The sequence below is a fragment of the Cuculus canorus genome, chromosome Z (genome assembly GCF_017976375.1).
Source record: "Cuculus canorus isolate bCucCan1 chromosome Z, bCucCan1.pri, whole genome shotgun sequence".
NCBI classification, from domain to species: domain Eukaryota; kingdom Metazoa; phylum Chordata; class Aves; order Cuculiformes; family Cuculidae; genus Cuculus; species Cuculus canorus.
The window spans coordinates 16127347-16153378 of NC_071441.1; the positions used below are offsets into that span (position 1 = coordinate 16127347).

At 40.6% G+C, this 26032-nt stretch overlaps 2 protein-coding genes across 2 annotated transcripts in view; one reads left to right on the forward strand and one right to left on the reverse strand.

Annotated features, from left to right (window-relative positions):
• Positions 1-16352, forward strand: part of MAP1B (microtubule associated protein 1B) — a 74244-nt gene extending 57892 nt beyond the window's left edge. The window contains exons 5-7 of the mRNA XM_054054117.1: positions 2474-9098; positions 11153-11391; positions 11849-16352. Of these exons, the coding sequence (XP_053910092.1) occupies positions 2474-9098; positions 11153-11391; positions 11849-12004 (7020 nt within the window). The 3' untranslated portion in view covers positions 12005-16352. The remainder of the gene's footprint in view (positions 1-2473; positions 9099-11152; positions 11392-11848) is intronic.
• MRPS27 (mitochondrial ribosomal protein S27) overlaps positions 13260-26032 on the reverse strand; it is a 52572-nt gene continuing 39799 nt past the window's right edge. The window contains exon 11 of the mRNA XM_054054118.1: positions 13260-24059. Within this exon, the coding sequence (XP_053910093.1) occupies positions 23820-24059 (240 nt within the window). The 3' untranslated portion in view covers positions 13260-23819. The remainder of the gene's footprint in view (positions 24060-26032) is intronic.

The following is a 26032-nucleotide window of genomic DNA, read 5'->3' on the forward strand; positions in this document are numbered from 1 at the left end:
CTTTTAACGTTTGTGGTCCAGGGTAGGAAAAAAATGCTGTGCTTTCTCTGAGCAGCCAATTTGCTGATTGCCTTCAGCAGCTTTGACACCTTTAAAACTTGAGGATTCTTCAACAGATGTCTCTCCATGCTTGTAAAGATGATGAGGTTCACAGATACATTTCTTTTGCTCCCAGTGACTTTGAATACAGAGAAGAAAAGGAGTAGTTACATGTCTGTTGTTATCAAATGGCATAAGCAGTGGAACTGCATAAGCATTGGAACTGTTGATATCCTTGTTGTCATCATTTGAAATGAAAATTTATTGAGTCCTTTTCTGGGGCCATGATTCCAGCCATGATCTATGGCTGGAATAATTTTTCTCCCAACTTTTCATTGGCCTACACTACCCGTGGCTTAACACTGTCTGCATAATGTGTGCCAATTTTTAGGAGCAAAGAAAGTCAGAATTTAGGAATATGAACTAGAACCCCAAACATGGTATAATATAAACTTGAGAGGACTAACCCCAAACCTTGGCCCGGTATAGTCGTTAGCCCAGTGTATTACCGTATGATTTTTTTTCTAGTCAGAAAGTTGGCCCTACATGAGAAACAGTCTGTAGTCTATTTATCTCCATATGTGTGCAACAGACTTGGATTTATTGATCTTTCACGGCTTTTATCTCTCCCTAAAAACATGTGTTCAACTCTGACCAGAGACACAGCATAAGGAGTACACTTGTGATCCTAAATCCATTTCATAGCTGTGGTCTGTGCTACCACTCTTTTCTTATTTCTGCAATAAACAAGAGGAATGGTTCTCCTATTCTCCCTATCTTTCATGCTTTCCAGCCTTTTCTCCTTTTATTCCATTTTGCTTTGGTTGTTTTCCTTTGCTCATTTTCAGACAAGGCTGTCTGATATATGTTTGATATTTATTTATAATCCTGTCAAATGTTTCGGGTAATAAGTAGGCTGACGAAGGAAGAAAGAAAATATTTATTTCCTGCCTTATTTAGGTATTGGTTGGATTATTTTTGTTTGGATAACAGCCACTTCATCTTTGTTGGGTTTTATTTTTGGTAAATGCTGTAAAGATTTCATGTAGCACAAAGGAAGGAAGTGAAACATAAGTACACGGAGACCCAAAGAAATCTACTGCAATCAAACCATTATTTTTTTATATATTCATTTCTTCTGCTTATTCAGCTTGTGGTCCAAGACATTCAAATTATTCAGCTGTAGCATAATCTATATCATCTTTATGAAAACTGTTCTTACGGCTTGAACTGATAATTGAGACCCTGCAAAGAAGCCTGTGGTATTTTGCATGATGCTGTGCTAGCATATTTTGAACTGACATTTTGTTGGCTGAATTACTTTTTAAAGAAGTTTACGTAATTTGGTTGTTTCTTTGTTAAGAGCAAATAGAACAGATATGGGCTATATTTAACCAATTGTCAGCAAGAAAAAACAAATAGTCAAACAAAAGTATCTGTGAAACTGGGAGAAAATATAAAATAGTCCATGTATTTTCATGTTTGTTTGCCTACTAGTCTGGGACCATTAAATATTATTTCTTAGTTTGGACTGGAACAGAACAGCAGCTCTTCCTACTATGGCATAGAATTTCTTGTTTTCTGTGCCTTTATTTCAGCAGATGGTTTTGATACTAACATGTTATCAAATACTGTCAAAATTAATGGAGTTATTCTAGATTTCAACTTTTGTGGTCCACGATTTTAAAATCAATCTAATGACAAGAGCATTTTTAATGTCAACACTTTTTTTCTTCCTCTTTCTTTAGCCCTGTACCTCACAGTCTCAGAAATACACAACTTTTAGCTGTTTGCATTTCTGAAGCAATAACTCATTTCTTAGCGTCCTGGTAAACTCTTCTGCAGTCAGTCATGCTACTCTAGGAGCGGTGCTGGCTTTTCAGTAGCCAGCCTGCTGTAACAACAGTGTAGTGCAGTGTATTCCGTGAGAGAAGAGGTGAAGGCAGCTGCCTCTGGGAGGATCCTGGCTTCCTCTGGGCTGCAATTACTCTCTGCTTGTTAAGAGGATGGGCTTTTTCCTTTAGGTACTTGACTGCCTCTTCTGGATGGACTGGGGCAGCAGGGAAACTCATAAGACAATGGTAGATATAGTGACAGCTCTGGAAGCATTAGTCTCATAGACCTCATGCCCTATTAATAGAAAAGCTTCTACCATCCTCCTATAAAGGGTCAAGGAGGGAAGGGAGAGCCTCGTGGTACTATCATCCTTTGAGCAAAAGGAACCAGGGATAAGGTCCTTTGTATTTTAAAAAATACAGTAGTAAACTAATTGTGGTAACAGATTCCTTTAGCTTCTGGGCTGGATACTTACCAATGCAGAAGCTAATGGAAAAGGTTTTATCTGTCTGATGAGAAAATATTCTGTTCTGACATTAATTGTCATTAAGAAATGAATTTTCATGCATCTTCTTGTGTTTTTGTTTTACAATACTAGATTGGTGAATTATTGAGCACCACACACCCTGCCAACAAAGCCAGCCTAACTCTTTTCTGCCCTGAGGAAGGGGACTGGAAAAATTCCAACCTTGACAGACACAACCTTCAAGACTTCATTAACATTAAACTCAACTCAGCTTCCATATTGCCTGAAATGGAAGGACTCTCTGAATTCACAGAATATCTGTCAGAATCGGTAGAAGTGCCATCACCCTTTGACATTTTGGAACCACCAACCTCAGGAGGCTTCTTGAAGCTCTCCAAACCCTGCTGTTATATTTTCCCAGGGGGAAGAGGGGATTCTGCATTGTTCGCAGTGAATGGATTCAACATGCTTATCAATGGAGGATCTGAAAGAAAATCTTGCTTTTGGAAACTTATCCGACATTTGGACAGGGTAGATTCCATTCTGCTCACTCACATTGGGGATGACAACCTGCCAGGAATCAATAGCATGCTTCAGCGAAAGATAGCTGAACTAGAAGAGGAACAGTCCCAAGGTTCTACTGCCAACAGTGACTGGATGAAAAATCTGATCTCACCTGATTTAGGAGTTGTATTCCTTAATGTACCTGAGAACCTGAAGAACCTGGATCCTAGCTTTAGAGTAAAAAGGAGCGTAGAAGAAGCTTGTTTTACTCTCCAGTATTTAAATAAATTGTCTATGAAACCCGAACCTCTTTACAGAAATGCGGGAAATACCATTGACCCTATCATTTTATTTCAGAAAATGGGCGTTGGGAAGCTCGAGATGTATGTGCTTAATCCTGTCAAAAATAGCAAAGAGATGCAATATTTTATGCAGCAGTGGAGTGGTACTAACAAAGATAAAGCTGAATTGCTGCTACCAAATGGCCAAGAACTAGACATTCCCATATCTTACTTCACTTCTGTCTCATCACTGATTGTGTGGCATCCAGCTAACCCTGCAGAAAAAATAATCCGAGTTCTGTTTCCTGGAAATAGCACCCAATATAATATTCTAGAAGGACTAGAAAAACTCAAACATTTAGACTTCCTTAAGCAACCAATGGTTACACAAAAAGACCTAACTGGGAACATTGCCAGTCCAGCTGTGAAACAAGCAAAGTTTAAACAACGAACTGACAGCAAGGAGAATCTCAGGCCTGCTGCGAAGACACCACCAAGCAAGCCTGCCAGAAAAGAATCTAAAGAAGAAACACCAGAGCCTGCAAAGCCTAGTCCAGCACCAGAAAAGGCTCAGAAGTTGGAAAGCAAAGAAAAAGTTCCAGCTAAAAAAGAGAAACCAGCAAAAGTGGAGACAAAACCTACAGCGATGGAAAAAGACATAACAAGTAAAGAAGAACAATTAGTGAAATCTGAAACTCCTGAAAAACAGGGTACAGATGTAAAACCAAAAGTGTCAAAAGAGAAGCCAGTGAAAAAGGAAGCCAAAGCAAAACCTGAAGAAAAGAAAGAGGAAAAAGAAAAAACAAAGAAAGATATTTCTAAAAAAGAGGAGAAAACACCCATCAAAAAAGAGGAAAAACCCAAAAAAGAAGAGATCAAGAAAGAAGTTAAAAAAGAGGTGAAAAAGGAAGAGAAGAAGGAAATTAAGAAGGAAGTAAAGAAAGAAGCTCCACCAAAGGAAGCTAAAAAAGAAACTAAAAAGGAAGAGAAGAAGGAAACTAAGAAGGAAGAGAAAGAAGCCAAAAAGGATATTAAAAAGGTTCCAAAAGAAACCAAGAAGACAGCTGCTCCTTTGGCTGAATCCAAAAAGCCAGCAGCAAAGCCTAAGCCACAAAAGAAGGAGGAACCTGCTAAAAAAGAAGCAGCACCTGCTGGAAAGCCAAAGGCAAAAGGAAAAATTAAGACTGTGAAAAAGGACATCAAAGTCAGTGGAGCACAAGCTGCCCTTGCAGCAGTTGGAGTTGCTGCCACAGCTGTAGCAGCTGCAGAAGTTACAGCAAGTGGAAAGGAACTTGAAGCAGAGAGATCCCTTATGTCTTCACCAGAGGATTTAACAAAGGATTTTGAGGAATTAAAAGCTGAAGAAATAGAAGTAATAAAAGAAAGAAAAGTTGCACTTATAGAGGATGAACTGAAACTCACTGGCACAGTACAAAAAGAAAAATTAGATAACGAAGGACCTGCTGAGTCCTCTGATGAAGGCATAACTACCACAGAGGCTGAAGGGGAGTGTGAACAGACACCTGAAGAACTGGAACCTGTGGAAAAGCACAGAGTTGATGACAATGAAAAGTTTGAAGATGAGGGAACTGGCTTGGAAGAATCATCTGAACCAGGAGATTATGAGGAAAAGGCAGAGACAGAAGAAGCTGAAGAACGAGGTGAAGATGAAGAAGAAAAGACACCACTAGACACCAGAAAAGCATATATAGAAGAAACAAGAAAACTTGAAGAGAGCTCAGAAGAAATAATAGCTGAAGAAGATGCTAATATTAAAGATGAGAGGTATATTGAAAAAGCAGATTATGAGGCATCAGATGAACGGGCTGAGGAGGACAGAGAAGATGCAATAGAAAAGGCAGAAACTGAAGAGACTGAAGAAGAGGAGGAAGACAAAGCAGAAGACGTCAGAGATGAAGAGGAGACTGAAAAAATAGAAACTGAAGAAGATTATGTGATGGCTGTGGTAGATAAAGCCACAGAGGCTGGTGAAGTTGAGGATAAATATGGTCTACTCATTATTACACCAACGAAACGCTCAGTGCCTCAGTCTCCAGCATTTGAACCAGCTGCTTCTATCCATGATGAGACATTACCTGGTGGTTCAGAAAGTGAAGCCACTGTTTCTGATGAAGAAAATAGAGAAGATCAACCTGAGGAGTTCACTGCTACTTCAGGTTACACACAGTCTACCATTGAAATATCCAGTGAACCAACTCCAATGGATGAGATGTCAACACCCCGGGATGTCATGAGTGATGAAACTAACAACGAGGAAAGTGAGTCACCCTCTCAGGAGTATGTGAATATTACCAAGTATGAGACATCTCTCTACTCTCAAGAGTTTGGCAGACCTAAACTTTCTCCACTTCCAGATGCTTTTAATGGATTATCTGAAGGATCCAAAACAGAGGCCACAGAAGGTAAAGACTATAATGCCTCAGCTTCCACCATCTCACCACCTTCTTCATTAGAGGAAGACAAATTCTGCAAGTCTGCATTCCAAGATGTGTACCGGCAAAAAGAAAGTGAAATCCAAGTCACTGCTAAATTAGAAATCAAAGAACCCTATCAAGAGGATGTTGGTGGAAAACGTAGTCCAACCAAGAGTCCAGCTGAAAGTTTGTCCCCTCCATCACCTGTTGCCAAAACGCCACTGAGTGAACGTAGTGTGAACTTTTCGCTTACTCCAAATGAGATCAAGGTCTCATCTGAGCCTGTCCCTCTTGCTACATTGCCTGATGTACACCAAGAAGTTGCTGAAGAGCGCTGTGCAAGCCCTGAAGATAAAACGTTAGAAGTAGCATCTCCTTCACAGTCTGCTGCTGGTAGTGCTGGACACACACCTTATTATCAGTCTCCCACTGATGAAAAGTCCAGTCAGCTTCCCTCTGAAACCAGTGAAAAGTCAACAGAAGCTCCTGTTAGCTTTGAATTCAGTGAAGTCATAGACGAGTCTGCAAAATCCAGAGTAAGCCCTATGGATGAGCCTGTGCCAGATTCAGAATCTCCTATTGAAAAGGTTCTCTCGCCTCTACGGAGTCCACCACTGATAGGTTCAGAGACCACTTATGATACATTTTTGAGTGCTGATTTAAAGTCTCCTACCAGAGATTACAGAAGTCCTTTTGAGAAAAAAAATGAAAAAGAAAAATCACCTGTTCAGATGAGCCCAGCTTCTGAAGCCAGCTCCGTGGGGCTTTTACAAGAGAAACAAGATGAAAAAAGCATTGAGTTTATGGTAATTAAGGAAAGCTTCAGCCTAGAAAGGAAAATGGAGGATACAGAACCCAGCAGCTCCCAGTCTTCACTGGTCTTGGATGAGCGGAAGTTAGGAGGTGACCTCTCACCTACTCAAATAGATACCAGTCAGATCGGATCTTTAAAAGAAGATACCAAAATGTCAATTTCTGAAGGCACTGTTTCTGACAAGTCTGCAACTCCTGTTGATGAGGTTGTAGCAGAAGACACTTATTCCCACATAGAAGGAGTAGCTTCTGTCTCTACAGCATCTGTTGCTACTAGTTCATTTCCGGAACCAACTACTGATGATGTATCACCTTCTTTGCATGCTGAGGTTGGATCTCCCCACTCTACTGAAGTTGATGATTCCCTTTCAGTGTCAGTTGTACAAACACCAACAACTTTTCAGGAGACAGAAATGTCTCCATCTAAGGAAGAGTGCCCAAGGCCCATGTCAATTTCTCCACCAGATTTCTCACCTAAAACTGCAAAATCGAGAACACCAGTGCATGATCACAGATCTCCTGAGCAGTCAACTATGTCAGTGGAATTTGGTCAGGAGTCCCCTGAGCAGTCTTTAGCAATGGACTTTAGTAGGCAATCTCCAGAATATCCTACTTTAGGCACTAGTATACACCACATATCTGAAAACGGACCAACAGAAGTAGATTATAGCCCTTCAGATATACAGGAGCCTACTTTTGCACAGAAGATTTCCCCTGTGGAGCAGTCATCTTACTCTCAGGAGAAAGATATTTCAGAAATTATTTCAGTTTCTCAAATTGAAGCTTCATCCTCAACTTCATCAGCTCATACACCTTCCCAGGTAACTTCACCACTGCCAGAGGAAGCTTTTTCAGGTGCTGTTCCACCCAGAGAAATGTCACTGCATTCTTCTTTTACCTCAGAAAAGGTGCAGAGTCTAGGAGAAAAGCTGTCACCAAAGTCTGATCTATCTCCATTAACTCCAAGGGAATCTTCTCCTCTGTACTCTCCTAGTTTTCCAGATTCACCTCCTGCAGTCACAGAAGCAGTGTCATCTAGTCACACACCTTCACTGTCACTGCAAATGTCCTCTGTCAAAGCATTTGGATACCAGGAACCCCTAATGAAGCACAGTCCAGAACCCTTGCTCAGCCCAGAAAAAGAAGACTCAGAGAAGAGCAGCAGGTCACCAGAAGAACTTAGTTATTCTTACGAGGCTGCAGAGAAAACCACTAGGTCACCAGAGGATGTTAGCTACTCCTGTGAGGCAGTTGGAAAATCTACTAGACCACCTCAGGTTATGGATTATTCCTGTGAGACAATTGAGAAAACTACTAGGTCACCTGAGGCCACAGATTATTCCTATGAGAAAATTGCAAAAACTATAAGGTCTTCTGAGGCCGTAGATTATTCTTATGAGATGACTGGAAAAACCACCAGGTCACCTGGGGCCACAGATTATTCATATGAGACAGCAGGGAAAACCACTAGGTCACCCGGAGACACAGATTATTCTTATGAGATAACAGGGAAAACCACTAGGTCACCTAGGGACACAGATTATTCCTATGAGATAACAGGAAAAACCACTAGGTCACCTGAGACCACAGATTATTCCTATGAGATAGTTGGGAAAAGCACCAAATCACTCAAGGCCACAGATTATTCCTATGACAGAACTGAGAAAACTATCAGATCACCTGATACCATGGATTACTCCTATGAAACAACAGGGAAAACCACTAAATCACCAGAAGCCATTAGCTACTCTTATGAGACAACTGGGAGAAGTACCAGGTCACCAGAGGCCATGGCTTACTCTTATGAGACAACTGAAAAAGCCTCCAGTTCACCTGAAGCCACAGATTACTCATTTGAGGCAACTGGGAGAGCCATCAGGTCACCTGAAGCTACTAGCTATTCCTGTGAAGCAAGTGCACATTTCACTCCAGAAAAAACATTAGCAGAATCCCGTCAAGATGTTGACTTATGCCTTGTGTCCTCTTGCGAATATAAACATCCAAAAACTGAACTTTCACCCTCTTTTATCAACCCAAACCCCCTTGAGTGGTTTGCAAGTGAGGAACAGTCTCAAGATCAAGAGAAGCCATTCACTCAATCCGGGGGAGCCCAGCCACCTTCTGGGGGAAAGCAGCAAGGGAGGCAGTGTGATGAAACCCCTCCCACATCTGTGAGCGAGTCTGCCCCATCTCAGACGGATTCGGATGTTCCTCCTGAGACTGAGGAATGCCCTTCCATCACTGCAGATGCTAACATTGACTCAGAAGATGAGTCAGAAACCATTCCGACAGACAAGACAATTACGTACAAACACGTTGACCCACCACCTGTTCCAATGCAGGATCGCAGCCCTTCCCCTAGGCACCCTGATGTTTCCATGGTTGATCCAGAGGCTCTGCCTATTGATCCGAATATGGGTAAACCTTTGAAGAAGGACCTCAAAGAAAAGACAAAGACAAAAAAGCAAGGTACCAAGACCAAGTCATCTTCTCCTGTTAAAAAAAGCGATGGAAAATCAAAACCAGTGGCTTCACCAAAGCCAGCTATAAAAGAATCTTTAGACAAAATTTCCAAAACAGCTTCCCCCAAAAAGAAAGAATCTGTGGAGAAAGCAACCAAAAATGTCACTAATCCAGAAGTGAAGCCTCGAGTGGAAGAGAAAGATAAGGATACCAAGAATGCAGCAAATACAACATCCAAGTCAGCAAAGACTGCAACCGCAGGTAAAGACAGAAAACAGTTCTCTATTGTTAAGTTTTTCATTGTTGTTGTAGTAAAGTTAGTTTACCTTTCTATCAGGTGAGGATGTCATTTGTAGCAAATCCCCAAAGAAATATAAAGAAATATAAATAGCATGTAAAGGATGCATTTGAATGTATGAAATTCACTAAATTAACTTTTGTAGTCAGAGATACTTGTGTAATTTTGCTCAGAGACTACATAAAATATAAAGAACTTAATACTAGCTATGTAAATTATCTTAACCAGCTGGTAGAATTAAAAGTACTACTTTTTTAGGTGAAGTGAGATCGTAGCAAATTGTAGCACTTTATTCATTTTAAGAAAAAAGTAGGCGTAAGTATCTTAACAGAAATTAATACAATTCTATACTATAGGAGGCAAAGGTATTATTGGCAGTTCAACGTTCTTATTACTTTGCTGTATTGATTTTAAAAGGAGCGTTTTAAAAAAATGTGACAGTAGTAAGAGCACTTTCAGTGAACTAAGAGTATACATCACACAGTCCAGTTGAAGTCCTATGCAGTTAGTGATGACTAAACGTACAGAAAGTTAATGTAATTTTGGATGACTGTTGTATATTCTAAGAAGTAATAAAATATAAATTACATTACATTACATTGTGCTAATCTGTTCTTCCAGGGAGATCTTGTTAGAGAGTGTTTGGAGGATACTTTGATTTTGCTGTTGTCAGGACTGATGTTCTATTGAGAGCTTTTTTTTACAAGAAGGAGGTCTAGGATTCAGTACAAAAACCCCAGCATTCAACTGTCTGTAGCTTCCTCTTACACCATTGTTTGCACGTCTCTGTTAGTAGCTGTGTTTCAAAGCAGCAGTATAGCTCCTTGTGCTATACATTTCTTCAGCATTTCAGCTCTACATTAGATTCTTCTTCCTTAAAACATACTTCTATCAACTAGAAGAGAAGACAAGGCTGTATTTGATAATGGCGTTTAAGTGTAAAATGTAACGTCTGATATTTTATCCAGTGTTGGTATCCGCAATTCAGAAAGATATATCACAGGTGGTTTGTGATAAAAGATGAGCAATTATTTTTTAATGTAACCAATAGTAAAAACTCTCTAATTCAGGAAATGTTACTGTATCATGATTCTTATTCGGCTTATTGCCTTATGATGAAATGCAGGACTTTTAGGGAACTATAAGGGACCTTGCTGGCCTTACAATATGTGACCTTAGGTAGAGTGTGTTGCTCAGATAATTGCTCCTCTGTAACAACATGAGAAGGTTAATAGAATGTAAGTGTTGATGAATCTTGATGAAATTACTGATTGAATCCTGATTTTCAGTTCACACCATGATCCAGCATGTAGCAAAAGCCACTTTTTTATAGTAGTATTTTTAATGTGAGTGCTTAAATTTTTAACATCCTTTTGATGGAAGCTCTTCTTAGAACAAGCTCTATCTAACTTACAGCAGAAAAAACATGGTTCCCCCTTCTTTTTAAGTGGCTAATTATGCAAGCAAATAAGGATCCAGCAGACAAGTAAACCCTTGTTCTCAGTTCCCTGAAGTAATTGATTTACAAGTTTCTGTTCTCCCAATTTCGTCTTTGCTCTTCTTTCTGCTCATGTGTAGTGTCTTCCTGATGCACTTGTAAGGCAGTCTGAGTATATCACAGGTACTGTGTCTCACCATGTGTTGTACTCCAAATCATGCATACTTGGCACTTTTGAAAAGCTGTACTTATTAACGTGGAAAATAATGCCACTATGTATTGAATGGTAATTCAGTAATCACAGCCCTGCACAGTAATTTTTCGGTAATAGTACTATATTACTGGGAAAGGTTCAGTCAGTACTTGGTTATTTAGTAGTGAGTGTTTATTGCTTTGTATAGTTATTCATATTTTCCCTCCCATTACAATTGTAGTTGGGATAAAATAAAGCTGGAACATGTCATTAGGTGTAGGAGGGTAATGCCATAATTGTATACATCTCACCTCAGCAATTATAACAGTAATTAATAAATGCATGTTTTTAACTAGCCTGTGGTATGTTCTTTTGTTGTTCTGAAGGACCTGGGAATACTAAGGTGGCAAAATCTACAGCAGTGCCTCCAGGACCTCCAGTGTATTTGGATCTGGTGTACATTCCCAACCACAGCAATAGCAAGAATGTTGACGTTGAGTTTTTCAAGAGGGTGCGGTCATCCTACTATGTGGTGAGCGGGAATGATTCTGCAGCTGAGGAGCCAAGCAGGGCTGTTCTGGACTCCCTGCTGGAAGGCAAGGCACAGTGGGAGAGTAACATGCAGGTAGGTTCTTCATAGTATCTCCACCTGGAAATTTAACCTTCTCTAAGAAGCAACTATGGGAAGCCAGAGCACCTCTGGATTGGACAGCAGCTGCTGGGGAATGGAGTCCCCAGGCTGGGCACTCAATTTCACTGATAAGATGAAAGGACACCTGAGCATAGCACAGAGCCGCACTGCACTCAGCTGCTCCCCCATTTCTGGTCCTTCTGTCCTGTTTCTGGTGAATAAAACAGTTAAAAGCTGTTTTACAGGGTGATATGGCTGTTTCATCTTGTTACTATACCATATCTGATCTGAGTTTCCTTTTATCCATCCATTTATTCAAGGATTTATTGCATAAAGAACAACTTTTGCCAGAAGGGAAACATACTTGTTGGCTGAGCTTTCTTGCCAAGGTTTGTATTATCAGCTCTTTCTGTTGTCCATTCATCAGGACTTCTCTTGTTTTGTCTTGCAGGTAACCTTAATCCCAACCCATGACTCAGAAGTGATGAGGGAATGGTACCAAGAGACCCATGAGAAACAGCAAGACCTCAACATCATGGTTTTGGCAAGCAGCAGCACTGTTGTTATGCAAGACGAATCTTTTCCTGCATGCAAGATAGAACTGTAAGAACGAGACCGTGCAACACAAGATTAAACTGTGTTTCCAGAAATTCTTCGGTTTGAAAACACCTTTTCTAAAAATACAACTCATCTATTTCAACTGCTGAACTATATACCTGCCAAATGCTATACTGTGTCACAGTGATGCAAGTTTATTTTTCAGTCGTTGCTGATTGCTAAGGGAAATAACAGTATTCCCATAGTAAGGTTCAAATTACTGCGAAAATACAGATCCAGTTTCATCTCCGCTGAACATTTGGAAACCATGCACTAGCAACCCCAACTGACTTCTGCCTATTAGAGGCATTTGCCCTCTAAAGAAACATAAAGAGAGAGAAAGAGAGAGAGGGGTAGGAGGAGAAAGTAATAAACAATTAGATCTTCATTAGTCTCCTGGCAATAGATGTATCACTTACTGTAGTCTGCTTACACTCTCACATGAAAAGAAAGTTCTAAATTTGTATCAATCTGAGCTATCACAAAGGGGATCTTTTTTAACAGAGTTAAGGTAGCTGGAAAATAAAAAGAAACAGAACATCACTAGGAAGGGATGTACAACCTAAACGCTCATCAGCAGCTTTCCACTTTAATTTGAACTCTGCATACTGACATACCATAACAATCATAGGCCAAATATGCACATAATCTGCACCCCATCCAGAAATCTAAAACCTTCCTTTTAACATGCAGAATTGTTGGTCTAAGGCATGCTCCCAGTCCACTCACTCCAGCCAAAACTGACCAGTCCACATGCTTGAACACCCATGTCCACTGTCAATTAACCGAAGCAAAATACCAAAGCAGTTGGGAGTACATACAGTAGACAATTTGCCTTAGAAAGTGACTTGAATGTACAAAGAAACTTGATGCACTTATTTTTAATGTTGAGACAGCAAATTTATAAAACATCTGTGTAGGATAGTACACCAGTAAAGAAGTGTGTGTGCACATGTGTGGTACTAGACTGGTCAAATGGCTTGGTGCTATGAATTACGTGTGTTAGTTACGCGAATGCTTCATTGATGCATTGATGCACTTGGACAGCTCAACAAGGCAAGATGAGCATTTTTTTGAAAGCTTCTTTTGTACTGTGGAAGCAAGATTGAAGTGGTGTCCAGTATCAGAGTTACAAAGCTTAGTGAAACCTTCAGAATGATGAGAAAGGTTACCTGCAAGCCTGTACAGTATTCAGCCTTCCTTTGTTTTACCTTATTTTATTAGTTTAATTTAAGAGTGACTATGGGAATAAATGTACAGAAACCTTTTTTTTAGAGCTGCGTGAACTTTTAATAGATGAATTTTTAACAAACATTTTCATTTACAGGAAAATGCAAAGAAAAATTTTTCAGGTGAAGGCAGTTTTTTAGTAGTTTTGTAAGATAAATGAATAATGTTCTAGTGAGAGTGGGTATTGAGGTAAAATTTATTGAAAACAGTCAACTGCCAATACATTTTGCTGGGTAGAGGGATAGAAGGGCACCCTGATAGTAAAATTTATCTACTGATGATGACAGGAAATGAGATTTCAAAAGCTGATTACCTGATATTTACAAGGGTGTAAATACATTCTCAACCTTCACAAGATCTTGAAAAAAGATAGAATAAGCAATAAGTTAAATAAGCCTCCCCTTCCCCTTTATCCTGTTTACTCCTCTGATTTCCTATTCTTTTACTCTTCCTCTTCCTTTCTTCTTCCTTTAATCTTCCTTTTTCTTCTCTCTTCCTTTACTCTTCCTTTCCTCCTTCCTCTCCCCCTTTCTTTCCTTCCCTAGACTGCTTGTGTAGGAACAGCATCACTGTTCTGTGATTTAAGATGGTTAGGATTTTTTTAGTCTCATAATTTCTACCCCGATTAAAAAATACCTTCTTACTTTGTAGAGGTTTGTAAATCTGAATTTAAAGAAGGTGTAATAGCCTCCACAGAATGGAGATACGTGCTGGTCTTTATGATTCACCATTATGACTGGTATTTAGGTTTCACAATGTAATGAACTATGACCTCATTTTATTTTCTTTACTTATAATTTATTTCGATTTTACATTGTTGGGATGTTTTTGTTTAGTAGGTATATGTTTGCACACCTAATTTTTATGAGGGTTTTTTAAATACTGCTTTAGTGTCCTTTAAATGTGGGCTCCTGAGGCCCATTTAATGCTGTGAATTACTGTTTATCAGTTGTAAGGGGTCGTGATTTACTTTTTTTGTCTCCTCTTTTTTTAGGTATCTTTAGCAATGCTGTTTTATTTATTGCTGTACCTTTTAAGTCATTTAGAATAACTCAGAATGACTATGGCACAAAAGGCAGATGGAAATGTGTTGTGAAAACAAGCATGTTTGCTGGGCTCATAATCATTCAATTAAAATTGCTTTTGTAATACATAGTCTACAAAGTTACAGGCAAATGTTTGGCAGAATAGTTGTACTACTTCTACAATTCTTTCTGCTTTGTCTACTTTCTTATATAGATCAGATTTCAAACTTTTTGAGTGGGTGGGAACAGATTTTCTGATTTTCTCACAATATCTGAAAAGGTTTCTATCTCTGCTTTGGCAGAAAATCTGTTTTAACTACAGCAGTGGTCCTGAGACTAATATCACTTAGACCACTTATTCCTGTGAATCAGGAGCAATTTCTCTACTGTCAGGGAAGTTACAGTCATTTGGTCCTACTGTAAATGAAATTGGAATCAAGCCTTAAGTCTCCCCAAGCAAGTTCGTGATGGCTCAAGCATTAGTTTTACTTTTAAAATAATAATAATAATTAGACAGTTACAGCTGATCTTAAAGTGTACATTTGCTTTTCTTCTACAAGAATATTAAACCCCTCATCTCGCTATTCTGAGGTATTTTAATGCCTGTTCCATCCATTCCTTTTCAAATGGCAACAGCGCCTGGGTGCAACACAACGACTAACTCCTCCATTAGCTCCTCTTGCCCTTAATGTCTTTCCTGCCTGTGGAACTAATCTAACTGTGCTAGTCCTAGTGCTACACAATTAGTTTAGTCTAACAGTCATCAAAATGTACCATGTACATTAACGATGAGTGCTGTTGATCAGCATAGATTTCTAGGAGCATGGTTTGTTATTGATTACTCTGATTATAAAATTCAATATCTGAGTGTGAAGGACACTCCATTTAAATGATGGTATTACCCATAAAAGCATCTCCAGCCATGATCTTTATGCTATTACTATACTACTTCATATAAGTCAATGAAGAATTATTGTTGGGGATCCCACCCTACTCCTGAACTTGGACAGGGCCTCTCTTGCATGCCTTTTCAAAGTCCTGTGGTGGGTCTGACTTCATTGACTTCTATTTTCACCCCATCTTTCACAGAAATCACTTTTAATTTTTTTTAACTTACTTTACATACTGTGGTGAATGGAGATAACTGTGTATATGAATTTTTTTTAATTGTCTATGATAGCTTATACATTTTAGGTGAGTCCCAGTACTCATTTACTAAGATTTAATCAATTTGTTATTTGAATTTTCAATCCCTCCCACCGTAAGCAATTCAGCTCCAAAGAGCACTTCCTGTGCCTTTGGGACATTTCTGTCTATGCTTCTCTTTGTTCATCTGTCGCCAGAGGTTCTTGCTCAGTAATGATGTTTTGAAAGAAATAGTAATTTGGTTGGTCTGGATTTATCAGAAAAGGGAAAAGTGTAATGTTTACACTTGACAGAAACTGTAAGCTTTCATCTTTTCACTTAATAATTGAACAAAACACTAAAAGCAACTAGGGGAAAGCACTTCTTAGAATGCAATTATATTATTCACCTGGTTTAAAATGGTTTGCTATTTAAAATTTAAAAAAAAAGTCAGTTTGTTGTGACTTTACAAAAAAAATTTAAAAAAAGTAACTAAATAAAACAATGACATAAAAATATAGATAGAAAAAAAAAAAAAAGAACCATTTAAGAAGCAGCTTCTCCAAACTAGATTAGCAACGAGCTCAGATGGCAGAAGCTACTTCTTCAAGACTGGGCTGTAATCACAACTGTAAAAGGGGAAATTCGAAATGTGCTTTCACGCATTTGCATGCAGCCATTATCTTCCAAACTATGGAAAGAAACAGTCTTGTTGCTGGCTGAGAAGCACCTCACACACCTCCTCTCTCTTGTTCTGAATGGTGTTTGTGTCAGTCTGCAGCTGTGTATGGTATTATGTCTTATAATCCTGCATCACTTCTATTCTATCCAGTCATATCTAATGTAGAAAATTAGTTTCCAGTGAAAGTAATATGTAGTGCTTTTATGATATTTGTGTGCAATATCCCCTCTTCCATTGAGGATATTTGATGTAAAGGAAACAAACTCAGTTCCACAATAAAATACAAAAGTGGTAAAGTGGTGTTGACATGTTTCTTGGTTTTGTGCATGTATCTTTTAAGTTTTCCCTTGTTTTCAGTCATTATTACCTCCTACATGGGTTTTCTCTCAAAAGACCAATGACTATTTAAATGCGAGATAAGAACCTATCTCTGTTTAGAAGTTTGAAAATAAATGCACAAGATTACTTTTAACTCTTTAACTTTTAAAACATTACCGTGAGGTACCATGATACAGCTTCCTTTTGTTCTCATTTCTGTATCCCTCAGCAGCATGAGAAAAGAGTTCGTTTTCACTAAGTACACATTCAAGGGGCTGTGTCAGAGATGATACCCAATAAACTTAGATCAAACTGAGCCTAGTTTGGAAAAGGTCTTTTCCAAATTTGCTGCTGTTCAACAAGAGTACTCAGCTTGTCTCTAATGGACGTGGGCCTTTCCCGACTGCCACTGCCCAGTAATCCTGGTGTGAGGGGATGGAGCATTTGGGGAAGCTGAGCTCTCAGCTTAGTTTTTTACTTTTATAAACATCAGACTTTTCTTCTACTGCTGTTAAAGGGGTGCTGTAAGATCAGGCGTTCTGCCTTGGTACTTTTGCCTGCTGCTGTGTTACCTGACACGGTGAGATGCAGCAGTCAGCACTTAGGTTTTTTAAATCAGGGAGCTGATGTGAAAGCAGGTAAAAGCTGGGGCAGCAGGAAGCAAGGAACACTGACTCCCAGGACAACCAGTGACCCTGTAGGATTTCCTTCACCCGCAGACAGCAGTCTTTCTTGTAGGCCATTATCTATCTTCAACACCTAACGTTTCATTTATAACTGCTAATGATATTAGTAAGAAATACTGTATTTGGACTGAGTGTGGCAAAGTAGAGAGAAATGAAGACCAGATGAGGACAGTCAACTTCTATCCCAGGTACAATCCTGCATGTCTCAATCAAGGTTTTTTAGGCTGATGTTCTAGAGTAGCCTGATGCTACTTAAAATACATTAAAATGATTGTGCAAAGCACACCAGGTGAGGCTTCAGACCGAATTATTCAGTTGCAAAGTAAAGTTCTGGATTTGCACAGGTTGGGAACACCCCTGGGACCTGCAGATAGTAGCAGGCCAGCCTGGTCTGTAGCGTTTGGCTTGCTGCTTCCAGATGGCAACTGAAAGCTCCTTTCTTCAACAGCTGCTGAGGAGAAGAAATTTGATTTCCACTAGTTAATTAATAAATTCAACCAATCACTTTATGAAGTATTTCAGATAGCATGGGAAAATTATAGTCCTCGGAGCTTTTTGATCCATCTAAAATGGGGGATCCGTCTTGTGGCATTCTAGATCTGGAGACTGTTCCGTAGTTGAGAAGAAACTAGATTTTCATCCTAGGATGGGCTAAAAAGAGATGTCCAGCGGTCTCTTGAATAATAGCCATGGTGACATCTCATAGATCCAGCTCATTCCCAGCACTGCAGCAAAGTTCCTTGACTTCCTAGAGGGTGCCTCTAGGAGGAACACAGTACATCTGCTGCATATGCATTGCATGCAACCTTCACTCAGTGAACAGTTTTTTAACCACTGCCTACTGCTGTGATACCTGCTTTAATTTCCCACAGACAGGGCCAATCCACTCTAGCAGGAAGACCCCAGGGCATTGTCCTCTATTTTGCTGTGTCTACTCTCTTCAGATTCAGACCAAAAGCACCAGAGGCTGAGTGATGCTGAATGTCCTCAGCTTATAAGAGAATTTGCTGGGGTTTGACTCCACGCTTAACATCATTTCCACCAGAAATGAAATACTGGGGAAAACTAAAGAACTAAATTAGCAGGCACCATAGTCTGCATGTGCTCTGTTCACTGGTTCTCACGGATCCTTACCATTTGATGTAGCTGCTTATCTGCAATTCAGCAACTCCAGCATCAACAAGCTCCCATGTGAATAGCTGGCAAGGCAGGGGTGGAGGGTGATTGTGCATCTGCTGCCAGCTTCACTGCCAAAACAATTGTATATGCCATGATTTACACATCATACTGCAGCTTAGTCTGTTGCCCATGCTTGTGAATTACAGTGAGAAGATAAATGAAATAGATTGAACTTACATCAATACAAACAAAGCCAAATATACATAATCTATATACACCAAGGTTGCACCCTGTATACCTGTTTAGGTCCAGAAATTAATTTGGATTGAGCTTTTACAAACCTCATGTTATCTCAGGCCAGTTGTGTCACTTCCTTTGCTTAAAGAGTTGAAGGTAAACTGAACCACAGAGCCACTTAATATAATCCCCATAGAGTGTAAATCAGTATTCCAGGAAGAGTTTACAGTTTCCAAAGATGTAACTATAGCAGCAGTTACCACGTGCAAGGACCAGAACAAGCTTGAAAGTTTCTTTTCCAATTCATTTAAGGGAGAAGTTGACAGGATTTGCAATAAATAAAACATACTAAAAGCTGAATTTTGTCCTGATAATCTAATGTGCTTGTCAATGGAGCTGTAATGCTATGTCTGTGCGTAGAGCATCTACAATTTAGAATGGGTTGAGTGGACTTGAGTTTATGAGAAAGATTTAAGATCAGCAACAGAGTTAGCACCATGCATTGCTAGCTGAGTTCTGTAACAATGTTGTGATTACTGAAAGATATGCATATTTCTCCAGGGATACTGACCTAGAGTAGATGGTACAGTTTTTTAACATCAATCACATTTAGTATCTTAGCTTACTCTTGAATTAATGTTTTGTCATTAATTCTTCACCTCTACTTCATTTTCCACAATTTTAATGTGAAGGAGTCACTGTCCCAAATTCAGGTTGTTTGTTGCCTGTATCAGTAGTAGTTTCTCTTCTTCAGTTGAAGGGCCTTGTCCTCATCTCAACGCTTGCTATCATTAAATTTCTGAGAAGGTAATTTTAAGTTTACTTTCCACAGACATGCTCAAACACTCACCAGAAATCTGTTTTGCAGCATTCAGTTGTAGTTTCTACATAAACAGCCCCAGCAAAAACAGCACCAACTTGCAGAATCAGAAGCAATTAGTGGACATCTTGCCTCCCTTAAAGTCAAGGGTGAAATTCTCATTTTTAACTATGACTCTCAGCTTTCTGAAGAGGTGGGATAAGAGAGGACACTTGCTAAGCTCTGTCTCAGGCTGTCTTCTTTCTGTCTCAGCAGAACAGTGATCGCTGCTCAGGTCAGAAGCTGCTTCTTATCAGCCAGCCTTCATCTGCACCTGGGGTAGGTTGTCATCCTGGTCTTAAGAGTTTTAGAGTGACCAAGGAGTCCTGGGGACAGCAGGCGGGCAGCTAGGACAGGTCATGGGGGGAAGGAGCAGGTGCCTTCAAGCCCTGTAGTGGGCTCGATACCAGCACTATGAGTGAAACACAGCATCTGACCGGGTCCAGGAACACCTAGTAACCTTATCTTGGCAGGGTTGGTTACCACAAATATGGCCCATCTGTGCAAGCCTTCAGGCAACTTTTATTTGAGCTACATAGGAATAAACATATAAATTTTCCTCTTGTGAATAATGGATAATGACCTTCAGCACTTCACTAGAAGTGTTCTGCCAATGACACTTGTGGGAGGAAGAGTTAAATATTGACTTATCTAATAAGCAGCGTATTTAGTGACTGACATGACTTTGAATTGGGAAGTTGCTTTTTGAACTAGAGCAAAGAGCTTTAACCTTTAAAGTGCTGGTTTGTTTCCTATCAGCAGCCAATTTCAAGCCAACAGGCCTTGCATTTATACTGGTTTCTGTTTCTTTTGGCTAGCATTGTTGCAAGAAGGGCTCTCTCCCACATCTAGGGAAACATGGCAGGGCTGTTAACACTGCCTAGCATTGCAAGGCTGGCAGTGCTGTACCATATGCACTAGTGCAGGCACATATGATTAAGGCTACCAGTCACGTTGTTTGCATGCACAGCCCAGTGACTGCATGTAAATGTAATGCTTCTAGAACAGGGAGATTTTCCTCTCCCTTCAGAGTAGGCAAATTATCAAGACTTCCATGAAGAAGGATGCATCCCTGTGATTTAGAAATACACTGACAAGGACTGGATGAAATCAGCAACTTTTTTTTTGTTCGTAGAGAAGTTTGGGGTTTTTTTTATTATGCATATATATACATATCCATATTCTTCCATTAGCAGCAATGAAACAAAAGGTTTAAGCAGCAGTGGAACAAAATCTGCTGTGTGGTTTATCAGCCTCCGTTTAAATGCATTCAGCTGCATCACAGTGGGTGATGGCTATCACAGCAGTGCGCACAGCAATGCGGTAGAGTAGACAGAACAGCTTTTGACTACCTGGGGTCCAGTTTCACTCCTAGGTGTTGCTACAAGTGTTTTTCAGATTTCTTTTTAAGAGTACTCCAGAAAGCAGCTGAAAAACAGGTTGTGTGTGCAAGGTAATTTATGCAAGGGGGCAAACAGCCAAGCTTACCTTACCTTCCCAGGAGAAAAGCAGGTAAGTCAAGCTGAGTTAGTTAATATTCTGTCGATTTTTCATGGTGCTGCATTTGTTGTGCACGGCTACTGTCCATGTCCCCCTTGGGAAGCCAAGCACATGCCTGAACAGCACTGGTCTCAGATGATCTGTTGACCTTCAAGGCTAGCAGGGAGGAGAGAGCACTAAAGAGGAGAGTACCTTCCTCTACTCCCTCAAGCAGCTAATTCATGTTTCAAACCTCTTGAGAGTCAGCTCTGTCCAGGGGCCTCAAAACTCAAGCTTCTTGAGCACTGGGTGCCCTGGGCTGCTGTCTGCTGATGCAGGGGCGTGCTGCTGAGATAGGGGTGCAGGGCAAAGAGACAGGGTTGGTCTCCCTTGAAAAGGGGAAGAAATAAACATGAGATGACATTTGGGAAGAACTTGAAGGGGATCAAAGGTTTGAGGTCAAAGGAAAAGCGGCAATGAGGATTTCTGAAGAACTGAAGAGGGTGTATGTAGGCTTGTGGGAAGTGTGACGATTTGCTAGGTGAGGAAACACTGTTTTTGCAGAAGGTGGGCTCTATTTAGTGAGTCAGCACTGAGACACAGCATGGAGAGATGCAAGATGGAGGCTACTAGAACATGGATAAATACTTGGCTGGGGCATGAGGGGGTCAGAAGATGGGCTGTGGTTTGCAGCTAGTGGAAGTGTCAGAAGTGGCTTCTCACTCAGCCTGATACTGAGGGAACAGATAAAAGAAAGGGCTTGTCAAACTCTTGGCTCCTTAAGCCACAGGTCTGGACACTCCACTTCAGGCCTTGGATTTGATGTCCTTCATCTGGCCCCAGGAATCTCCTTTGCTCCCTGTGAAGCATTTTGCAGGGACTCCCCCACGCACCTCCTAAGGTCACAGCAGGGTGTGGGAGGAGATTAGAATGAAGGCAGAGAAAGGTTGTATCTGCACTGTTTGAGTTTAGGCTTTGGCCTGGGCTCAGAGTGTTCAAACCTGCAGAGTCTGGAGTAAAACAGGGAGGCAACCTGCAATATTCATCAACAGTTTACTCAGAGCTCAGAGGATTTTTTTTTCTATTGCTCTAATAGTTAAGTCTAAATAAATGGAACAGAGGGTTAGCAGCAGGGAGGAGGGGGGGAAGCATGCTCTGTGAGAGAGCAGGGCACACAGCAGCTGGCAGCTTGCTGGAGCCCAATTAGCATTAGCAGCCTGACGCATCTACCAAGCAGGGTGATGTAGGGTGGAGGAGGGGCCAGAAACAGGCTCCTTGTGCTGCCAAGAAACAGATGCTAACAAGAAACAAGGAAAAATGTGGCTGTGCCCATTGTGGCCTAGCCAAACAGTGTCTTGTAAGCAACAGGATCAGCAGCTGCAGCGGCTAGAAGCCATGCGTCAGCAAGAAGCATCTTTAAGACTGCAGTGGTGTAGATATCCCAGGAGGGAGAGGCCGTGCCTGTGGAAAGAAGCTGAGAAAGGAATCAGGATGCAGCAGTAATTGTGAATCTTTGGAGGTACAACCCATGTTCTGATACTGAAAAACAGAAATACGTGTGCAGAAGGGACACTTTGGTCTCCTGTGGCTGAACTAGGAGTGAAGACCACCATTGGGCCATTTTTTCAGAAAATTGTTCTTTACAGTGTGCTTGGCCTCCTACTCTCCCTCAAGGCTCCCTAACTTTTTACTCCTAGTAATCAGAAAGCATTTAGACAAAAAAAGAGGAAAAATTTTCAGGAGACTTGAGAGAAAGGTTCCCAGGAAAATCCACTGTTGTTTAGTTAGGCCAATCCACAAAATCATCCACTTACCTGGAAAAAGCACACTCTTACTCCAGAATGGGATTTACTGACAAGATGGGGTAAAGGGTGTTATTGCCATGTTCCTGAATGTGAAAGCGCAATCAGGCTCCGAGTGCATTTGGTGGGGTTAAGAGAGGTATTTGGTGGATGCAGAGAAGATACTTTCCTAAACTTAAAACAAGTCCACTTCACAGATTTGCAGCATGTTCGCTGGATTTACAGCGAGTTTGTTATGCTGGTTTTATCGCTGTAAGGCAAGACAGGTGCATATGTCATTGCCATAACATGCTGCAATACAGCAGGCTGTTGCTAGGGTCTCCCTGTTTTCAAGGTACTTGCTGCCAAGTCACTGGCTGCAGCTGATGACAATCTGTGGTAACAGGGAAACCTAAGCAGGGATGGATGCTGATGCATCTCACGACCGATGTAGTGTGATTCTTTCCTCCTTTGCTGTTTCCCCGTGCTTGTGTGAATAGCTACATTATTTTAGCAGTCTGAAGAATGGGCATGGGACTGTGTACACAACTGAAGAAAGAAGGGATTTAGGACAAAAACCTCACGAAACAGCACTCAGAATATAAAAGAAAACTGCACTGCAGTATAAGCCTCCTTAGTATTTGCAGAGCTGATTGTGCATATTTCTCTACAGACCTTAAAAGTGGAGCAGAGCTGCCCTAGTAAAGTCAGAATTTCTAACTTCCCTACAGGGAAGGCACATCTGAAAACCTGTTCAAGTGCTAACTCTATAGGCTGAAACTCTTTAATTTAAAAGAAGCCTAAAGTTAGGCTACCAGCTCCATGTGTAGCAGCCTGAATTTTCCAAATGAGTTGGGGGGGGAAAAAAGCAATCAATATACGCTAATCCTCTTAGCGTCTCAAGTTCAGAATAGCCAAGGCATTCTTTCCTGTGAGAAACCCCTACCGAAACAACTTGTGTTTGAAATTCTTCCCTCTTCTTTTGTTTCTTCCACACTCTACATCTTTCATCACAGGCAAGCTACTTCTTATGGCTTTGTTTCTTTGTGTTGTTTCCATACCACCCTCTGCCTGGATGATGTCAGGAGGAAAATATACCACATACAAGACGATGATTTCTAAACCATGTGCTTTTCTTTACGAAACAGGCAAAATGGGAAAAATTTAATTTACATCTAGCAGTCACAGACAGTTATACTTGCAACAGGATTGAAGTGAAATATTAATAAAGGTGAGCACTTCAGTTCCCTGACAGACCACTATGGTAGTCTTTGAGTTCCAGTGCTAAGCAGATGCTTTAGCTAGCTTCCTAGCCTCCATTTCCTGCTTAGCCTTTTCTCTCATCTCTTTTTCTCTCTCAATGAGAGTGGCTTGTTCTTGCTCCCACTCCTTTAGCTTCTGCTCATGTTTTGCAATGTCTTCCACTTCACACGCTGGCAGCTTTTCCTTGACAAGTTGGGTGGTCAGGGTTAACAGACTTTCAGATTCAACCTTGCCAAGCGAATGCAGCTTAGAGTACAGCTCCTGTAATAAAAAAGGGATGTGGTAAGGAGTAAGAAGGAGAGAGCCAGTCAGTCAAAAAATAATCAGCCACAAAATACTTCCGATACTTCCCTATAACAACAAATGCATAGCTGCTTGAATCTAACTGTTAGCTGGGCTACACAGGCCAGGTAACTATTTTATCCCAGCAAACTGTTTCAACTGTAGAAGCTGGTACCATTTCTTGAAACAGTACCAGAATAATTTTTTTGAGTAGTAATACTAGAGCAACGAAGTTTCGTTTTCATTAAGCACTGAAATTCTCTTTATTTTTCTAAATTCAGTTAATCTGGTATTAACAAAGATCAGATCAGTCATCGACAACAAACAATCTAAACACTGTGGGTTTGTATCTTACCTCAAAACCAACTGAATGATTTGCTTCATGCTGCCTGCATCAGCATCCCTCTCAAGAGATGCACATTACTTTAAATGGTCTCTTATTATCGGCAGGCTTAAGTAACTCCCATGATTTTCCTTCCCAACAGTTACTGTGATCTGAGGCTCGACTACGCTTACACAAGCTGTATGACAGCACTGAAGCAAGTGATGTTTTTTTCGGGAATATTCTACACTGAAACTAAGAGCAGATCTTCAGTAAAAAACAGTGCAGTATTTCTCTCTTAAGCTTTACTTATATAGATTTCATGCAGCATAACAACACTAAAATTCACTTAAAATGATGACTCATCCAGAGATATTTCTGGCTCTCTGGAATCTTTAGCATGATCACTCACTAACAATCTGATTAACTGCTTTAAAAGTGCAGATACACCACCAGGGAAAAGTTTCCGTGAGGAGAAAGATGACATGGCACTGGCAGTTTCTTTACCCCTCACTCACTCATTAGAGGGCAATACATTTTTCTGATTGTTGTTTTAAAGAAAATGTTTTACAGAGCCCAGCCCTTTAGTATGTGCCCTAAAGAAAGGTACACCCATGGTTCTTTTCTTAGCCCTCTGTATAAAGACTATTGTTTTGCATTGCAAGATGTGAGGTCATTCACCTCTGAAGAAAATGGCAATTCAGGGGCCACGCAGATATCCAGATTTCCACTCTCAGTTATCACTGGAAGCTTAGGCACTGTGCTGCTGGCCCACAGTGCTCATCTTACCCCAGCCCACGCTGACAATAACCGGCAAAGGCACTGACCATCAGCTCCTGTCTTAAGGCTCTGTCAGGCTCTTATGCAGGAAACTATTATGTTCCCTCTGAGGCCTCTCCATTTCTTCCTGTCTTATCCAACAAAACTGCAGGTTTTACTGTGTTCTGCCAGACCTTGGAAGGTTTGAACTGGACAGAGAACAGATTAAAGGCTGTTCAAAATGTTAGGCATGCAGGTCTGAGGGGCTTGGGTATTTGGCTCTGTTTGTTTTTTCTTTCTATGATAAAGAATGAAAACAAAAACAGTGGCTTTGAAGCTAATGGGAGTGAAATCAAACTCAATAGTATTTAGGTGTACCGTTTTGTTTGAGATGTCAGTAAGTAAACAGGTTGTCAGTGAGAAACATGAAGTTCATGGAGCTTGGGTCTAGAGAAAGAAACTGACAAATATATTCACATTTATAGATTAGGTTCAGTTCAAATATAGTTGGTTTAGATCATGCAGACCCTCCATACCAACCACTACCACGGATGCACTGGAAAGGGAGTCTTGTGCACTGAAGCCAAGCAGTACAAAACTGAACTCTAGAAAGGTAAAAAAAATAGAAACTAATGGCACACCCCTCTCTTAGCCCATTACTGGTGCCCCTGAACTCTTAGAATCTTGCCTGCTCTGCTGTGAAACATTAGTGAAACTAACTTAGTAAAGCAGTAGGCTCTATGTCCTGCAGGTACCACAAGGGCACATTCTTAAGTGGCTAAATCATCGATTTTTATAAGCAGTCTCCAGGTCTCTGCACGCAGACAGCTACAAAAGGAGCACTACTTCTAGAGAGGGTGTTACTAGCATT